The 19,527-nt window shown below is 41.7% G+C and overlaps 1 protein-coding gene and 1 long non-coding RNA gene across 3 annotated transcripts in view; both read left to right on the forward strand.

Annotated features, from left to right (window-relative positions):
• The window catches only part of LOC123510746, a 33,220-nt gene extending 24,908 nt beyond the window's left edge, over window positions 1-8,312 (forward strand). The window contains exon 3 of the long non-coding RNA XR_006676583.1: window positions 8,256-8,312. This is a non-coding gene — a long non-coding RNA (uncharacterized LOC123510746). The remainder of the gene's footprint in view (window positions 1-8,255) is intronic.
• LOC123510745 (39S ribosomal protein L40, mitochondrial-like) overlaps window positions 1-19,527 on the forward strand; it is a 219,326-nt gene that overhangs the window by 130,889 nt on the left and 68,910 nt on the right. Inside the window, exon 1 of one of the 2 annotated variants that reach the window (XM_045266098.1) lies at window positions 19,193-19,224. The exons of the other annotated variant lie outside the window; for it this stretch is intronic. Within the exon in view, the coding sequence (XP_045122033.1) occupies window positions 19,208-19,224 (17 nt within the window). The 5' untranslated portion in view covers window positions 19,193-19,207. Of the gene's footprint in view, window positions 1-19,192; window positions 19,225-19,527 lie in introns of those variants that run through there. 2 annotated transcript variants of the gene reach the window in all.

Here is a 19,527-nt window from a genome sequence, read left to right on the forward strand (position 1 = left end):
TCACGCATATTATTGCATGAAAAAAGGCTCTCACTGACTTCTCAGTGAGCACAGTGGTGTATGAATGCCCTGTGAGGAAAAAAAAAAAAAACAGGAACATTTATGGAAAGTGTTGTCGCTAGAGAGAAAATAAGAGAAAAGGAGTGGAAGACTCCAAGATGGCGGAGAAATATGCCATTTCAGCATTATTACCTTCGTCCTGTTATAAGTGTAGCTCTGATCCTGGAGATCTAGCAAAGTTCATTAAGTGTTTTCTGTGTAACCGGTGGGCTCATACGAAATGTGTGAATTTGGCAGGGATTAAATCTGAAAATATCTGCAACGTGAGGTATCTGCGATGTTTGCTTCATTGAGGTGTCGTCTCTGAAGAAATTCATCAATGATGTTGAGGAATTTAAGTCTGATTTGAAGATCATTACTGCTAAAGCTGACAAGATGATGGAAATAGTTGATAATAAGATGGCAAGAATGGAAGAGATAAGTATCAAGGTCGATGAGGCAACAGAAGGCTTGGCGGGAGTTACTGGGTCACTGTCTGCTGACTCGAAACATTCCACGCCTTGGCAGGACGTGAAGAGGAAGAGTAGGATGAAAAAGGGGGGTAACTCAGGATTCTGAAGCAAATCTGAAGAATGAAGTTTCTCATGCTTTGGATGAAATGCAAATTAATGATACAAAGTTTGCTAATGATGGCAAAAAAAATAGTGATGAATTTTGCCAATGAGAGTCTGAGAAATGAGGCAGCCCAGAAACTGGAGAATGTTGAAAAGTTGACAACTAAATCTGTTCAGGAAATTAAACCCAAGATGATGCTATGTAATGTCCATAAGGAAGAGACTAAGGAAAGTATCATTGATACAATCATTGCGAGAAATGACTACCTTCAAGCAGTTCCTGATATCAAGTCAAAGATTGAGGATATTTTTTGCAAACCAGCAGCAGGGGGCACAGTTCATTACATCATGAAATGTGATCCAATGATAAGACAGCTGTTACATCAGCATCAGGACAGGATTAAGTTTGAGTGGGGAGTTTACCAGGTTTGTGACAGGTATCGTGCACTTATCTGTTACCATTGTCAAAGGTATGGTCATACTGAGGCAAACTGCAATGCCAAGAAAAATGGTGAGCATCCCGTTTGCTTTAAATGTGCAGGCAACCACAACTCCAAGGATTGCACATCTACAGAGAAGAAATGCATTAACTGTGTGAGGTTTAAGAAACAGAATACTGATCACTCGGCGAATTATAGTTGTTGTGTTGTGTTGGAAAGTGAGATTGACAGGATCAGAAATATTACAGATCATGGCTACTAATGCTGTGAGCTCTATGTTGAAATGTGGTTTATTAAATGTTCAGTCAGTTGGAAACAAGACAATAGAAATCAGAACTTTAATTAATGATGAAAGTCTGGATATTCTTGCTTTGACTGAAACATGGCCGAGTGAATATGATATTGCGAAAATTAAAGAAATGACCCCTGACACTCATACATTTGTGTACATAGCATGAATTGAGTACAAGACTAGTGTTATGACTCATCAGGCATTACAGTCTGGAAAACTTGAGTACATGATGAACTTACTGGAAACATTCCACCATGACACTACGATGGAGCTGAGACACGGACTACATGAGACAAGAAATAACCTTGACATGGGATGTCGTACATTTGCAAGATGTGCACCAAGGATTTACAATAAACTGCCAAGTGATATCAAAGGTTGTGCCAGGATCGATATCTTCAAAAAGAAATTTAACACATATTTGTTCAAGGAAGTTTATGATTTTAATGGCATGGAAATCAAAGACAAATATAGATGCTAGTTGCTTTTGAGGAAGGCTCTGCTGAGCGCTGCCTCATATTGGAGTGGAGCCTTGAACAAACACCCCAAGTAACAAGTAACAAGTAAGTAACAAAGAGGAAGAGTTGCTTGTGGGCAGAAAACCATTTGTACTCACTCGTTTATTGAATTTCTAAGTGAAATCAGTATGTGAATACAGGTTATTTTGTGTGTTTCTCGCCAAACTTTTACTTTTTGGGACAAAACTTAATAAAAAGTACACACTGCCGAGGAGCACAGACACATACATGCACAAAAGATGAACAATGTTACATAACGCGGGCTGAATGTTCGGGTGAACGCAAGTAGCTGAGCGATCGCTGCGCCACCTACCGACGTCTTGGCTAATCGTTTCTTAACCCTTAAAGTACGGTGATCGTATATGTACGATTGTAGCATTGCATGCGGAGAGGCAGGGATCGTACTGGTAATCATGATTTTTCTGCGCTAAATGTTTGAATCTCTTCCCCCCAACTATTGGTCCTGGGGCAAGTGGAGGTACCTGGCATCTTTTCTCGCTCGTCTGCTTGAGCCTTGAGACATATGTTCCCTTACAATAGGTCATCTTTTCCCATTTCGAGGCGACATCTGGCAACCCCGTCACCGGAGGAGGAAGCGGTACTCAGTGATGTTATGTCAGTGTTACTCAGTAATGACATTGAGGAGTGATGAAAATGAAGACTGATTTTTTCTGAGACAGAAGAAAGTGAAGACTCCAGTAATGATTCTGATAGTGATCTGGGAGACAGAGACCAACCCTCACAGCGACGTTCATAAACCTCCTCACGTAGCCTATTCCCCTCCAGCAATGCGCTGGTGTATGTCACCCTGATTGCCTCTACAGGACTGTGCTTGTCGGCCAAGTCACGTGAATCCCATTGCTAATAAGAGTTGCCAGATTCCAATTATTATAGAAATCCACAATACTTGTAATATGTGGTTTCTTTTTCTTTTCCTGTTTTACACATCATTTCATATATTTAAGTTAGCATTTTCTTGACATGAAAGTGCAAAAGTTCCTACTTTTACATCAAATTCAAATGCCCAAAAGGAGAGAAAGAGAGAGAGAGAGAGAGAGAGAGAGAGAGAGAGAGAGCGTGCGGTGTTATCTGAGCTTGGGGGGTATTTCTTAGCGGCGGGTTCTGCCATTAATTATTTTATATGCAATAACTTTGCTCTGAGAGGTCATAATATGTTAAAAATTACATCGTCGTACTCAGAATAATACAAAGAAATATGTTTTTATAAGGAAAAATATTTTTAGTATTTTTGATAGGTGTGATTTTTCCCCGTTGTAACAGACGGAAAGTAAATCAACCCCCTGTACTTTAAGGGTTAAATATAACGTTGTATTTCAAGGCGTAAATTATATAAAAATTTTCGTCGTATATAAAAAAATTGTATGTTAGTGTAATCGTATGTCGAAGTACCACTATACAAGGAGGTGGTTGAGATGTATACACAACCGTAAAGGCGGCGTCAAACTACCACTTTTCCGTCAACTTTCTGCCAACTTTTGTCGCCGATCATCGTCACATACAAGCTCACTACTGCCTTTCTCACGTTTGTCAACTGTAAAACAAACACAGTGGCCCCTGCACTCCCAGCAAGTCGTTGCTATTTTTTCGTTGCTATTTTTGGCCTTTATTGCTCACTATGAGAAACACTTCAAACAGCTTTGTCCACTCATAAACAACAGAGCAGCTCCTCTTGGCCAGTTGTTCCTTGGAAGTTCTGCCTTGGAACGTCGCAGTCACACAGATATAAACAAACAACTGAACCACTTTTCACAGCTAGGCCAGAACCAATAAATTATTTATATATATATATATATATATATATATATATATATATATATATATATATATTCAGACAACCCCCGCTTAACGAAGGGGTTATGTTCCTAAAAAAACACTTCGTTAAGCGAAACTTTGTTAAGCAAACCGATTATAACAAGTTTAACCCCTGACTTAAACTTCCATTGAGAGTAAACAAAGCGCGAGTGTATCATAGTACAGTGAAAGGTTTAATGAAAGTAAAAATAATGAAGTTAAACATTTAGGCAGTTTAGTTTAAATCATTATAATGAACACTAATGTATGTATGTACGTAACTTTATAATGTTGATGATCTTAAATTTATGAAGGGAGGGAGAGTGAAACGGGAAAGACACTAACCGGCAACTTGTGGAATGTAAACAAAGGGCGTATCATTGTATCACATACAAAATTTATGTACCACATTTCCACAAGGCTTTCCATTTTATCCATTGTAGAATCACGAGTTCAGGTGGTTGTTTTAGCTTGCAAGGAAGATACGTTATCATCAGCCTTCTTAACCCCTTCACTACGGTGACGCCTATGTGGGCGTCATGAAGCCCCAGTAGCAAATACAGTGACGCCTATGTAGACGTCATATTTCTTTTCTGAGCTTTCTTCAGTTCAGTTGTCCCGTATAGTGTGTTGGATACCAACTACACACGCCGTATGCTGTCCTTGAAATTGTAGTGCTCCTCCCACCATCCTTGTCTCCACCAATCACTAAAGATAAGCTACATGAGTCCCGCCTTGTGTCTAGAATTACCCAATGGCATAGACTGTTCCTATCTCTCTCTCTCTCTCTCTCTCTCTCTCTCTCTCTCTCTCTCTCTCTCTCTCTCTCTCTCTCTCTCTCTCTCTCTCTCTCTCTCTCTCTCTCTCCCTCCCTCCCTCCCTCCCTCTCTCTCTCTCTCTCTCTCTCTCTCTCTCTCTCTCTCTCTCTCTCTCTCTCTCTCTCTCTCTCTCTCTCTCTCTCTCTCTCTCTCTCTCTCTCTCTCTCTCTCTCTCTCTCTCTCTCTCTCTCTCTCTCTCTCTCTCCTCCTCCCTCTCTCCCTCTCCCTCCCTCCTCTCCCTCTCCTCCTCCCCTCTCCCTCTCGAAGATTAGTTACATGCGGCCTGCCTTGTAACATTCGTGAAAACACACACACACACACACACACACACACACACACACACACACACACACACACCCACCCCCGGGTGGAGATATTTGGGTGTGTCTCCTCACGTGTAGCCCCTGTTCACCTAGCAGTGAGTAGGTACGGGATGTAAATCGAGGAGTTGTGACCTTGTTGTCCCGGTGTGTGGTGTGTGCCTGGTCTCAGGCCTATCCGAAGATCGGAAACAATGAGCTCTGAGCTCGTTCCGTAGGGTAACGTCTGGCTGTCTCGTCAGAGACTGCAGCAGATCAAACAGTGAACACACACACACACACACACACAAATACAAAAACAACAAATTTTCTAATCTCTCTCTCTCTCTCTCTCTCTCTCTCTCTCTCTCTCTCTCTCTCTCTCTCTCTCTCTCTCTCTCTCTCTCTCTCTCTCTCTCTCCCTCCCTTCGTTTCCCTCTCCTTCCCTCCTCCCCTCTTCCTCTCGAAGATAAGCTACATCGTCCCGCTTGTGTCTAAAATATTAGCAAATGTCACACTCTCTCTCTCTCTCTCTCTCTCTCTCTCTCTCTCTCTCTCTCTCTCTCTCTCTCTCTCTCTCTCTCTCTCTCTTTTTTCTGAAGAGAGAAGCGTCCACTTTCCTCTTGAAGGCGATATAGTGACTAAAAATAGCAGCATAATACACAAAGGCGACAAGTATGACAAGCTTGCATGAGTTTCCCTTTTCGGGCGTGGCACTACCACCCGTATATCATACAGGCGGGCTTTTTTAACATCCGTCGCGAAGGGGTTAATAGAGTCTGCTGGCTTGAAAATAGTAGAGATAGTAAATGGAGGCAAGATGATGGCGAGCATTGCTATAGTTTTCTCGTCTCTCGCGTGTCTGTGAATAATATCCAGCTTCACTTAGAGAGTAAGAGACTTTCTGGTCTTCTTAGGAATGCTTGGCCACATTGCAGGGCGTTTTGGTGGTAAGTTGAGCGAGGGAAGACAAGATGCTGTTAATGTTTTGAACAGGGGAGTGAGTGGTGCGCGTGTTGTCCACGAGAGGCTTGATTTTGATCTTGATTCCACAGGTGTCCCAGGATTTCTCCTGAGGTAGGCCTTAGTATTGGCAACTCCTGGTGTATTCAAAAGCCTGATGGTTTGCGTGATATGGCGGGGCTTTCAAACTTGGAAAAAATTACCTGGCTAAAACTTCGTTAAAGCGAGTTTGGTGTTCGTTAAACGAGCAGATGGTAGTAAAAGTTAAACCTTCGTTGTAGCAAAATTTCGTTGTGTGAACCTTCGTAAAGCGGGGGGTGCCTGTATATATACAAGCAACCCCCGCTTAACGAAGAGGTTACGTTCCTAAAAAACATGTCGTTAAGCGAAACTTCGTTAAGCAAACCGATTATAACAAGTTTAACCCCTGATTTGAACTTCCATTGAGAATAAGCAAAGCGAGAGTGCATCATAGTACAGTAAAAGGTTGAATGAAAGTAAAAATTATGAAGTTAAACATTTAAGTAGTTTAATTTAAGTCATTACAATGCACACTAATGTATGTATGTACGTAACTTTATAATGTTGATGATCCTAACTTTATGATGGGAGGGAGAGTGAAACGGGAAATACACTAACCAGCAACCTGTGGAATGTAAACAGAGTGCGCATCATGGTACCGCATACAAAACTTATGTACAGTCAACCCTCGGCTATCGCGACTTTGGCTATCGCGTTTAATTGCTATCGCGCACTCATGAAAAGCTTCTAAAATTTCATTATCGCGACCTCAGATGCCTGCTATCGCGTGCCCCGCCATGACGTCATGGAATATCTAAGCACTCATCGGCCAAAACCGCCTTCCCGCCAAGATCAATTCGGCTATCGCGTTTTCAGTTATGGCGCGGCTATTTCGGCCCCAGTTGGGCGCGATAGCCAAGGGTTAAGTGTACTACATTTCCACAAGGCATTCCATTTTATCCATTGTAGAGTCACGAGTTCAGGTGGTTCTCTTAGGTTTCAAGGAAGATACGGTCTCACCAGCCTTCTTAATAGAGTCTGCTGACTTGAAAATAGTAGACAGTAGATGGAGTCAAGATGGTGGCAAGCAATGTTATTAGTTTTCTGGCCTCTCTCTTGTCTGTGAACAATACCCAGCTTCACTTCGAGAGTAAGACACTCCCTGGTCTTCTTAGGAACGTTAGGCCACATTGCAGGGCGTTTTGGTGGTAAGTTGAACTGGGGAGGATGAGCTGCTGGTGACGCTGTTATGTTTTGACTGGGGAGTGAGTGGTGCGCGTGATCTTGATCTTGATCTTGATGCTACAGGTGACGCAGAATTTCTTCTGAGTCAGGCCTTTGTATCGGCAGCGCCTGTGTTGTCCATGAGAGGTTTGATCTTGATCTTTATTCTACAGGTGTCTCAGGATTTCTCCTGAGGCAGGCCTTAGTACCAGCAGCTCCTGTATTCAAAAGCCTATCAGCTTGCATGATACGGTGGGGCTTTCAAATTTGGTAAAAATTACCTGGATAAACCTTCGTTAAAGCGAGTTTAGTGTTCGTTAAACAAGCAGATGGTAGTAAAACGAAACCTTTAAAAGGGGGTTGCTTGTATATATATATATATATATATATATATATATATATATATATATATATATATATATATATATATACAGTAAGGTCCCGGGTTACGACAGTTACGTTCCTGAAACATGATGTAAGTCGATTTTGTACGTAACTCGAGTTTTTGTACTTTCAAAGCATATTAATGAGTTATCAACGAATAATTTTTTATGGTTATTCAGGTAAGTAAAAGGTTATATTGTTATATTGGTATATTATTTACAACTATGTAGGAATATATTGATTAGGGCCGCGAATGCGAAGGACTGCAGGTTGCCGAGAGGGGCGGCCTGAGGCCGCCAGGAGGGTGGGCAGGTCGAATGTTGTGACGCCCAGGGCGGACAGCTGGGAGCTTTGTGGAGTGCGATAGGAGTAGAAGCGTTATATAAGTAAAAGGTTATATTGTTATATTATTTACAAGTATGTAGGAATATGGCTTGTTTTTGTTGTTGATTAGGGCCATGACGAGGACTGCATGTTACCAGAGGGGTGGACGCCTGAGGCAGCCAGGAGGGTGGGCAGGTCGAATGTTGTGACGCCCAGGGCGGACAGCTGAGAGCGTAGTGCAGTGCGGTGGGAGTAGAAGCGTGGGCAGCGGGGCAGGAAATGCAATAGGAAAGGGCAATAGGGATCAGCAGACAAGCGCAGACGATGCAAGTGAGCTGCGAGTGTCGTGTGGCCCAGGCGAAGGCTCCGGAGTTGTTATTGTTGTGATAGGTGCGTGAGCCCTCAAGGTCGTCAATCTCCCCGTTGTCATGGTAACGGGCTTCCCATTTTCTTCTTCACTCCCTTACACACAGCTGCTGCCTCCCTTCTCATGTCTTTTAATTATGTCCACTTTTTCTTGTAGTGTAATGGTTTTCTTTTTCTTAGCATCACTGCTATCACTCAGGAGTTTTTTTTTTTTTTTGATGCCATTGAGCAAGATAATAAGATAGATGTAGGAACACTCTTGCCAGGGGCGACGGTGTGGTGGAACTGAGGTACGTAGAGTGTTTTTGTATTCAAGCATGAGGTGGGCGGTGTGGTGGATAACCACTAGTGACTCCTGGCGGCCAACAATAACAATAAACCCCGCGCTTTACTATTTATAAATTTTCAATTTTTAAAATCTTAAATTGCCTTATAGTGGACTGACTTAAGTGCGAGTTTGATGTAACTCAAGACCGACGTAACCCGGGACCTTACTGTATATATATATATATATATATATATATATATATATATATATATATATATATATATATATATATACATATTTTTTTTTTTTGCTTACAATAGACCCTTTAATATTCCATTTATTCATCTAATTTGTAATGCATGTAAGTAATATGTAGTGCAGTTAAAAAAAAGGGGGGAGGGAAAGAGATAATAGGCTCCAAGGGTGGTCAAGTTAAAGTCAATACTGTGAGTGGCTGGGAGGTGTGGCGTGGATGACGTCACCACCCCTGGTGCCCCGCGCTGGGTCCTCTTGGATGACATGAGCAGATACCGTATCTGTGAAAATACGGTCTCACCAGCCTTCTTAATAGAGTCTACTGACTTGAAAATAGTAGACACAAGAGATGGAGTCAAAATGGTGGCGAGCAATTCTATTAGTTTTCATGTCTCTCGTGTCTGTAAATAATATCCAGCTTCACTTTGAGAGTAAGAGACTTCCTGGTCTTCTTAGCAACGCTAGGCAACATTGCAGGGCATTTTGTTGGCATGTTGAGTGAAGGAAGGCGAGCTGCTGCTGACGCTGTTATTGTTTTGAACTAGGGGGAGTGAGTGGTGTATTCAAAAGTCTGTCGGCTTGCGTGATACGGCAGGGTTTTCAAATTTTGAAAAAATTACATGGATAAAATTTCGTTAAAGCGAGTTTGGTGTTCGTTATACGAGCAGATGGTAGTAAAAGGAAACGTTCGTTGTAACGAAATTTTGTTGTGTTGATGTTCGTTAAGCGGGGGTTGCCTATACGTATATGTATATACAGGCAACCCCAGCTTAACGAAGGTTCACACAACGAAATTTCGCTACAACGAAGGTTTCATTTTACTACCATCTGCTCATTTAACGAACACCAAACTCGCTTTAACGAAGTTTTATGTAGATAATGTTTTCTAAGTTTGAAAGCCCTGCCGTATCACGCATGCTGACAGGCTTTTGAATACCCCAGCGCATCTCGTGGACAACACGCATACCACTCACTCCCCCTGTTCAAAACAATAACAGCGTCAGCAGCAGCTTGTCTTCCTTCGTTCAACTTACCACCAAAACGCCCTGCAATGTCGCCTAGATTTGCTAAGAAGACCAGGAAGTCTCTTACTCTCAAAGTGAAGCTGGATATTATTCACAGACATGAGAGAGGCGAGAAAACTAATAGCATTGCTCGCCACCATCTTGACTCCATCTCTTGTCTCTACTATTTTCAAGTCAGCAGACTCTATTAAGAAGGCTGGTGAGACCGTATTTTCCTTGCAAGCTAAAAGAACCTCCTGAACTCATGACTCTACAATGGATAAAATGGAAAGCCTTGTGGAAATGTAGTACATAAGTTTTGTATGTGATACAATGTTTACATTCCACAAGTTGCCAGTTAGTGTCTCCCTTTTCACTCGCCCTCCTTTTATAAATTTAAGATTGTTAATATTATAAAATCATGAAAAATACATACATTATTGTACATTATAATGACTTAAATTAAACTGCCTAAATGTTTAACTTCATAATTTTTACTTCCATTAAACATTTCACTGTACAGTAATACTCCGCTTAACGAACGTTCGTTTAACGAAATTCCGGTTTAACGTACAGGCAATCCCCTTTTAACTTAGGTTCACATAACGAAATTTTGCTACAATGAAGGTTTCGTTTTACTTTCATCTGCTTGTTTAACGAACGCCAAACTCGTTTTAACGAAATTTTACCCAGGTAATTTTTTTCAAATTTGAAAGCCCCACCGTATCATGCAAGCTGACAGGCTTCTGAATACACCAGGAGCTGCTGGTACTAAGGCCTGTCTCAGGAGAAATCCTGAGACACCTGTAGAATAAAGATCAAGATCAAGCCTCTCGTGGACAACACAGGTGCTGCCGATACAAAGGCCTGACTTAAGAAATTCTGCATCACCTGTAGCATCAAGATCAAGATCAAGATCATGTGCACCACTCACTCCCCAGTCAAAACATAACAGCATCACCAGCAGCTCATCTTCCCTAGTTCAACTTACCACCAAAACGCCCTGCAATTTGGCCTAACATTCCTAAGAAGACCAGGAAGTTTCTTACTCTCGAAGTGAAGCTGGGTGTTATTCACAGACAAGAGAGAAGCCAGAAAACTAATAACATTGCTTGCCACCATCTTGACTCCATCTACTGTCTACTATTTTCACATCAACAGACTCTATTAACCCTTTCCTTCCAGCGCTTAAACTATTTTACCGTTTGCTCTGACGGTTAAAAATGGTAAACCTAGATTTTGTCAGAAAACTGTTTGAATACTAATAATTATTTTCTCTTTGTTATTCTGAATACAATGATGTACTTTGTAGCTCGATGTGACCTCTAAAAGTTCAGTTTATGGCTTATCAAGGATTCCTCCTCCTCCCGCTGTGTGATCCGTCTTCCAGAAACAGCCCGGGGAGCGATGACACCGCGCGCACACTCACAAACACACACTTTCTCTCTGTCTCTCTGTCTCTCTCTCTCTCTATCTCTCTCATCTTGGAGGGGAAATTGTACACTTCCAATGAGAGAGAGAGATAGAGAGAGAGAATTTCATCCCTTTTCATATCAAGTTTCAGGCAAATAACATTATCTCTCTCTCTCTCTTTCTCACACACACACAAACACACATGCACATGCACACGCACATATAATGGGGAAGACTGGCTGGGTGACCAGTAGGTGACAGAGGCAAATAACATTATCTCTCTCTCTCTCTCTCTCTCTCTCTCTCTCTCTCTCTCTCTCTCTCTCTCTCTCTCTCTCTCTCTCTCTCTCTCTCTCTCTCTCTCTCTCTCTCTCTCTCTCTCTCTCTCTCTCTCTCTCTCTCTCTCTCTCTGACAAGTTACCTTCTACCATTTTATTATAAAATCGAAGATAATGAAAAAATTAACGTGAAAGAATGATAGGTAATATTTTTTTTCACTTGCCGAGTCCTCACTAATGTCTTCGCTTTCTTCAGTTTCTTTTTCTAAATATTCACTGTCACTGTCTTCAAACTCAGAAGCACTGCTAAATACATATGTTCTGTCCTGCTCCATGGTTAGTTATGATCTGAGATCCTTCACTGTTATCAGGATGTCTCTTCGCACTTATCATGGTGCTTTCCACCCGGCGGGTCGCTGGGATTGCCAAGTGTCGTCCGGAGAAAGGGAAAATAGCTTAGTTACCGCTAAATTTCCAGAGCTATAGTGACAACACTACATGTGGAAACATGCCAGACACTTCCACTCACCATCTGACTCGAGAAATCGCGCTTGGAGCTCAATATTGAGGCGCGAAAATTCTTGATTACGGGTATGGTCACCGTCGCTACGGACGCATTGATGCAATCGTATATATACCATTGCCGGAAGGAAAGGGTTAGGAAGGCTGGTGAGACCACATCTTCCTTGAAAGCTAAAAGAACCACCTGAACTCGTGATTCTACAATGGATAAAATGGAAAGCCTTGTGGAAATGTGGTACATAAGTTTTGTATGCAGTACCATGATGTGCACTTCGTTTACATTCCACAGGTTGCTGGTTAGTGTATTTCCAGTTTCACTCTCCCTCCTTTCATAAAGTTAAGATCATCAACATTATAAAGTTACGTACATACATACATTAGTGTACATTATAATGACTTAAATTAAACTACCTAAATGTTTAACTTTATAATTTTTCCTTTCATTAAACCTTTTACTGTACTATGATGCACTCTCGCTTTGCTTACTCTCAATGGAAGTTCAGATCAGGGGTTAACCCCTTCAATACGGTGACGCCTATGTAGGCGTCATGAAGCCCCAGTAGCAAATACGGTGACGCCTACGTAGGTGTCATATTTCTTTTCTGAGCTTTCTTCAGTTCAGTTATCCCGTATAGTGTGTTGGATACCAACTACACACGCCGTATGCTGTCTTTGAAATCCTAGTGCTCCTCCCACCATCCTTGTCTCCACCAATCACTAAAGATAAGCTACATGTGTCCCACCTTGTGTCTAAAATTACCCAATGGCATAGACTGTTCCCATCTCTCTCTCTCTCTCTCTCTCTCTCTCTCTCTCTCTCTCTCTCTCTCTCTCTCTCTCTCTCTCTCTCTCTCTCTCTCTCTCTCTCTCTCTCTCTCTCTCTCTCCTCCCCATCTCTCTTCCCTCCATCCCCCTTTCCCTCTCGAAAGATAAGTTACATGCCTTGTAACATTCCCTTCGACACACACACACACACACACACACACACACACACACACACACACACACACACTGTATTTATTTAGATCTAAAAAAGGCTTTTGATAAAGTGCCACATGAAAGATTACTATGGAAGTTAGAGGAGAAGGGTGGCTTAAAAGGAAGCACATTGAGATGGATGAAGAATTACTTAAGGGGGAGAGAAATAAGGACGATAGTTAAAGATATAAAGTCCAAGTGGAGAACAATAGACAGCGGAGTGCCACAGGGGTCAGTATTGGCACCAATACTTTTTCTCGTATATATAAATGACATGCCAGAGGGAGTGAACAGCTACATAAATCTGTTTGCAAACAATGCGAAACTGTGCAGAGTCATTAAACAAAAAGAGGATTGTGAAATACTACAGGAAGACTTAACAAGATCTGGAAATGGAGCAAAAAATGGGAGATGGAATTCAATGTGGACAAAAGCCATGTCATGGAAATGGGAAAAAGTGAAAGATGACCAGTGGGAATCTATAAGATGGGAGATGGAGTAGAACTAGAAAAAGGAAAAAAGGAAAAGGACTTGGGAGATGACAATGGAAGAAAATAATCAACCGGTTAGCCATATTGATAGAATTTTCAGAGAGACGTATAATTTGCTAAGGAATATTGGAGTAGCATTTCACTATATGGACAAGGAAATGATGAAGAAATTGATAAGTACTAAAATAAGACCTAGATTGGAATATGCAGGAGTTGTGTGGACTCCCATAAAAAGAAACACATAAGAAAATTAGAGACTACAAAAATGGCTACAAGAATGGTTCCAGAATTTAAAGGGATGGCATATGAGGAGAGACTAAAGGCTATGGATCTACCAACCTTGGAGCAGAGAAGAGAGAGGGATCTGATACAAGTTTATAAATTGATTAACGGAATGGATGAAGTGGATAATGAGAAACTGATCCTGAGAGAAGAATATGACTTTAGAAGCACAAGATCGCATAGTAAGAAACTAAGGAAGGGACGATGTCTGAGAGATGTTAAAAATTTAGTTTCCGCAAAGATGTGTTGAGACTTGGAACAGTTTGAGTGAGGAAGTGGTATCAGCAAAGAGTGTACATAGTTTTAAAGAAAAATTGGATAAGTGTAGATATGGAGACGGGACCACACGAGCATAAAGCCCAGGCCCTGTGAAACTACAACTAGGTAAATACAACTAGGTAAATACACACACACACACACACACACACACACACACACACACACACACACACACACACACACACACACACACATAAAACAGGATTCAGGGAATATGTTCCAAAATGTAGACCTAAAGAAGAAGGAAAGAAAGATTGGTTTAATGCAAGGTGTGCTAGGGCAAAGGAGAAAAGAGATGGAGCATGGAAAAGATGGAGGAGAAATAGAAATCCAACAAATAAGGAAAACTTCAAGGCAGTGAGAGATGAATATGTTAAGGTAAGGAAGGAAGAGGAAAAGAACTTTGAAAAGGACATTGTCGAAAAATGTAAGGAGCAACCAAAATTGTTCTATAGATTCATAAATGGAAAAATTAGACAAAGAGAAACAATAGAAAGGTTAAAAGGAGAGAACTGGATGGTGGAAGACCCAAAAACTATGGCAGAACTATTAAATAATAAATTCCAGGAGGTCTTTACCAAGGAATCTAAATTTGAAAGGCCACAGGGTAATAGAGACAGTCTATATGAAAGAGATTAAAGTAACCAAGCTTGAAATAAAAGAATTAATGAAGGAACTGGATGAAGACAAGGCAATGGGACCAGATGAAGTCTCAGGCAGAATACTGAAAGAATGTAGGGAAGAACTAGTAAGTCCTATATACAACATCATAAAATGCTCAATAGAAAATGGAACAGTACCAGTAGAATGGAAAAGAGCTGAGGTGGTTCCCATATATAAGAGTGGAAGGAAGGAAGAACCTTTAAATTACAGACCGGTATCACTAACTAGTGTAATATGCAAGATATGTGAAAGAATAATAAAGAAACAATGGATCAAGTTCCTTGAAGACAACAAATTAATATGAAATAGCCAATTTGGTTTTAGGAAAAGACGGTCTTGTGTAACTAATTTTCTGAGTTTCTCTTCTAGAATAGTTGATAGAGTATAAGAGAGAGAGGGATGGGTTGACTGTATTTATTTGGATTTAAAAAAGGCGTTTGATAAAGTGCCACATGCAAGATTACTATGGAAGTTAGAGGAGAAGGGTGGCTTAAAAGGAAGCACATTGAGATGGATAGAAAATTATTTGAGGGGGAGAGAAATAAGAACAGTAGTTAAAGATATGAAGTCCAAGTGGAGAGCAGTAGAAAGCGGAGTTCCGCAAGGGTCAGTATTGGCACCAATACTTTTCCTCACTTATATTAACGACATGCCAGAAGGAGTGAACAGCTACATAAATCTGTTTGCAGATGATACGAAACTGTGCAGAGTTATAAAGCAAAAAGAGGATTGTGAAATACTGCAAGAAGACCTAAATAAGATATGGGAATGGAGCAAAAAGTGGGAAATGGAATTCAATGTGAACAAAAGCCATGTCATGGAAATGGGAAAGAGTGAAAGACGACCTATGGGAATCTATAAGATGGGAGATAGAGTAGAACTGGAGAAAGTAAAAAAGGAAAAGGACTTAGGAGTGATGATGGAAGAAACCAATCAACCAGTAAGCCATATTGATAGAATTTTTAGAGAAACATATAATTTGCTAAGGAATATTGGAGTAGCATTTCACCACATGGACAAAGAAATAATGAAGAAATTGATAAGTACTTTAATAAGACCCAGATTGGAATATGCAGGAGTAGTGTGGACCCATCATAAAAAGAAACACATAAAGAAATTGGAGAGACTACAAAAAATTGCTACAAGAATGGTTCCAGAATTTGAAGGGATGACATATGAGGAGAGACTAAAGGCTATGGATCTACCAACCCTGGAACAAAGAAGGGAGAGAGGAGACCTGATACAAGTCTATAAATTGATCAACGGAATGGACCAAGTGGATAATGAGAAACTGATCCTGAGAGAAGAATATGACATTCGAAGCACAAGATCGCATAGTAAAAAGCTGAGAAAAGGAAGATGTCTGAGAGATGTTAAAAAATATAGTTTCCCGCAAAGATGTATTGAGACGTTTAACAGTTTAAATGAAGAAGTAGTGTCTGCAACGAGTGTGCATACTTTTAAAGTAAGATTGGATAAGTGTAGATATGGAGACGGGCCACACGAGCATAAAGCCCAGGCCCTGTAAAACTACAACTAGGTAAATACAACTAGGTAAATACACACACACACACATACACATGAAAACCTGGAAAAAACTATGAATGGAAACACTATGAGAGAGAGAGAGAGAGAGAGAGAGAGAGAGAGAGAGAGAGAGAGAGAGAGAGAGAGAGAGAGAGAGAGAGAGAGAGAGAGAGAGGATTATCACCTGACATGTGAGACTGATAAGTTCTCTCTCTCTCTCTCTCTCTCTCTCTCTCTCTCTCTCTGTAAGCTGGTGGCTGTGGCTGCTAAAGCTGATGAAACAGAAAAAATAAACCTTCCTGCAAAAACTTATTCTTGTCTGCGATATAATAGTTACATTTATTCATTTTTCTAGATAATATACATATCTAAGAAAATGAATGGCTGCTGTTTTCTTGGGTACACTCGTCTAAAACGCTTATGGCCTGCAAGACGTAATAATACGTCACCGGACTGGCGCTAGTAGCCACCATGACGTATATATACGTCCCTGGATTGAAAGGGTTAATAGTACTGATTTAGTCTAAGTTAGTGTTGTTTAGAGGTTATAGTGATGTTCTGGCAGTCTAGGCTGGAGGTTGGTCCCTATTCCCCCTAATTCTTATGTATTTTATGGGAAAAATTGCTTCATGATTCGAATAAACGCTGATTCGATCGATGAAAAACTGCCCTAACCCCGTTGAATTGCGAGGATCCCCTGTATTGTGATTGCAATTTAAATGATCAAGTGCCTTAACTCAGCTACTGTTATCATTTGTCAAAAATTGAAATAAAGATGAAAATTTTAAAGTTCATATAATTGTTTCCTTTAAAAACCCTGCATTACTGAAGCATCCAGAGCTGTTGGAAAATGTCACTGTCCACACGATCCAGCATTGCATCCAGAAAGATCTTGGTCTGCTGTGCCAAAGTGCCACCAAGAAGCTGCTCTTATGAGAGGCCTTGAGAAAGAAGAGTCAGCTTTTGCAAGGAATACAAGGACTTGACATCGGATCAATGGAAAAAAAGTAGTGTTCAGTGATGACTTGTGAGGTGGGCTCCAAGGTGGTGAGAAGGCCCAGTAACATGTCCCGATATGACCCTTGATACACCGTCAAGATTGTGAAACACCTGGATAGTATGATGGTGTGGGGATGTTTATTGGTACAAAGAACATGGATGGACAATCATCTAGGGAAGAGCTACCACAGACGGTGCATGAGTTGGTAGTGGCGTTGCAGCAACGGATGGAGGCTACGTGGCAACAGGTGTCGAACAATTGTCGTCTCGTGGGGCAAGTCATGACCCACTGGTACCAACTGCACACCAGTGATGCCCAGTATGCAGTGGGGGACTGCGGCTGGTGGTACAATCCCTGCAAGAAACGAGATCCCACTCCAAAGCTGCAGAGATACTGGGAATGTGGAAAGGCCGTACACTGTTCTGCAACGACTCACAGCCATCACTTACAAGGTGGGCGATGGCACATCTAGGTGGCCGCACATTGTCCACGTCGACTGCCTTTGGGGTGTGGTGGAGGAAGGACATTTCATTTGGGACCAGCAGGGACTGCCATTGTCGCCAGATAGTGAAGTGGGGAGCGACAGCAAGGTGGTGAGTGACAGTGAAATAGACAGTGTTGCAGAGTGTTGTCGGCGTGCATGAGGATTCAGAGGACAAGGCTGTGAGTGAACTGTGTATATTTCTCCCCTTCAGAACGAGGAAAAGACCTCAGTGTTGGACAGATTATGTATGTGACAGTGACGATGAATAGTTGGCATGACTATTTTTGTGGAGGGGAGGGCAATGTTGCGGCGGCACAAGGAGGGGTAGTGAAGATAGCGTTTGCAACACTGTCAGTTGATACCAGTATGTTGGCTGGCAGCTGTGGTGTTGAGGCAAGACCGGATGTGCAACTGGATGCAGGTGGATAAATCAACCATGATTGGCTCATGGGTGGGCCAATCAGGGCAGGGCGGTGGAAAATATAAGCGGGCCGCTGCTTGGCTCGCCTGCTCTTGGCTCTTGGCTCCCTCCATTTCTTCTGTGAGGACAGTCTGGTCTTCCGGCGCTCTTCTCTTGCAAGGGCTTTCTGTGGAGACAGTTTGGACCCTTCTCCGTCTCCCCGGTCAGCTAGCTGGTAGTTCGTCGTCTTCCTTCTACGCTCTCCGCTTTTCGCCCCCTTGTCATCGCAGTGTGTCTTCTCTGCCTCCGCTTTGGTCGTGTGTGATACCTTGCACTACACTACTGTATTTCATCCCAGTAAACTGAAGGAGTTTCGCCAGTAACGGCTGGTTCAACAACTTCCAGAAGAGGTACGGTTTCCACAACCTGAAGATGGTAGAGGAAGCATCTTCAGCAGATGCTCAAGCTGCAGCAGAGTATCCTGCTGTGCTATAGAAAATTATAGAAGACGGTGATTATCCCCCAAAGCAAGTTTTCAACATTGATGAGACTGGCTTCTACTGGAAGAAACCACCAAATCTTTTAGACATAGTAAAAGAGAGAGTGAAGATAATGGAGGAGGCAGAGGCAGCAGCAGCAACAGCAACAGGCACATCAGGACAACCTCAGCGAACCCTCACAGCAGCCAACTTGTCTGAGTGTATGGACTTGTTGGTGCAGTCAATGAAAATTCTCAAAGAAAATGACCCAAATATTGAAAGAAGCACCGCCATCATCAGAGGGTCATGGAAAAAATGATGTGCTATGAGGTTCTTCTCAAAGAAAAACAACAAAAGAAAAAAACAACAATCGATAATAAGCTTCTTCAGACCGCACACACCAAGTCAAGTAACAGAAACAGAGACAGACAATGACAATGGTGACACATCAGAGGAGGAAGTAGCAAAATAGAGGAAGAAGGTACTAATAAAATAATTTTGTGTTTAAACATTTCCCTTGTTCATAGTCATTTTTATGTCTTTGTAAGTTTATTAATAAAAGCATTAATAAGCATAATAGAAATGTGGAGGCAAAAATGTATATATACAATGAAAGATTATTTTATTTTTAACACATCCTTCAAAGTCTAGTAGTGGTGGTGGCGGTGGTGGTGGCAGTGGTGGTGATGGTGATGATGGTAGCAGCGCGAGGACACCCCTGAGCCTCACCCTGGAGGGCAAGGCTGTCCAACCAAGGGACGAAGTGGATGTGCTGGAAGTCACGCTCATGAGGATCGCGAGGCTGCTTGATGGAAAGGGACTGTAGGTACTGTACAAAGCTCAGGTCTGCTCTTTTATACAAAAAAAAAGTCTAGGGAGTTGGGTATTCATTCCTTACTTTATACAATTTTTACTTTATATGGTCCCTTCTGGAACGCATTTACCATATAAATCGAGGACTACCTGTATTAGTGAAAAGTGGTTCAGTTGTTTGCTTACATTTCTTTGGGACTGAGACGCTCCAATTCAGAACTTCCAAGTAGCAACTGGCCGAGATAAGCTGCTCTGTTGTTTATGAGTGGACAAAGCTGTTTGAAGAGTTTCTCATAGAGGACAATAAAGGCCAAAA

Source organism: Portunus trituberculatus, chromosome 30 (assembly GCF_017591435.1).
Source record: "Portunus trituberculatus isolate SZX2019 chromosome 30, ASM1759143v1, whole genome shotgun sequence".
NCBI lineage: Eukaryota > Metazoa > Arthropoda > Malacostraca > Decapoda > Portunidae > Portunus > Portunus trituberculatus.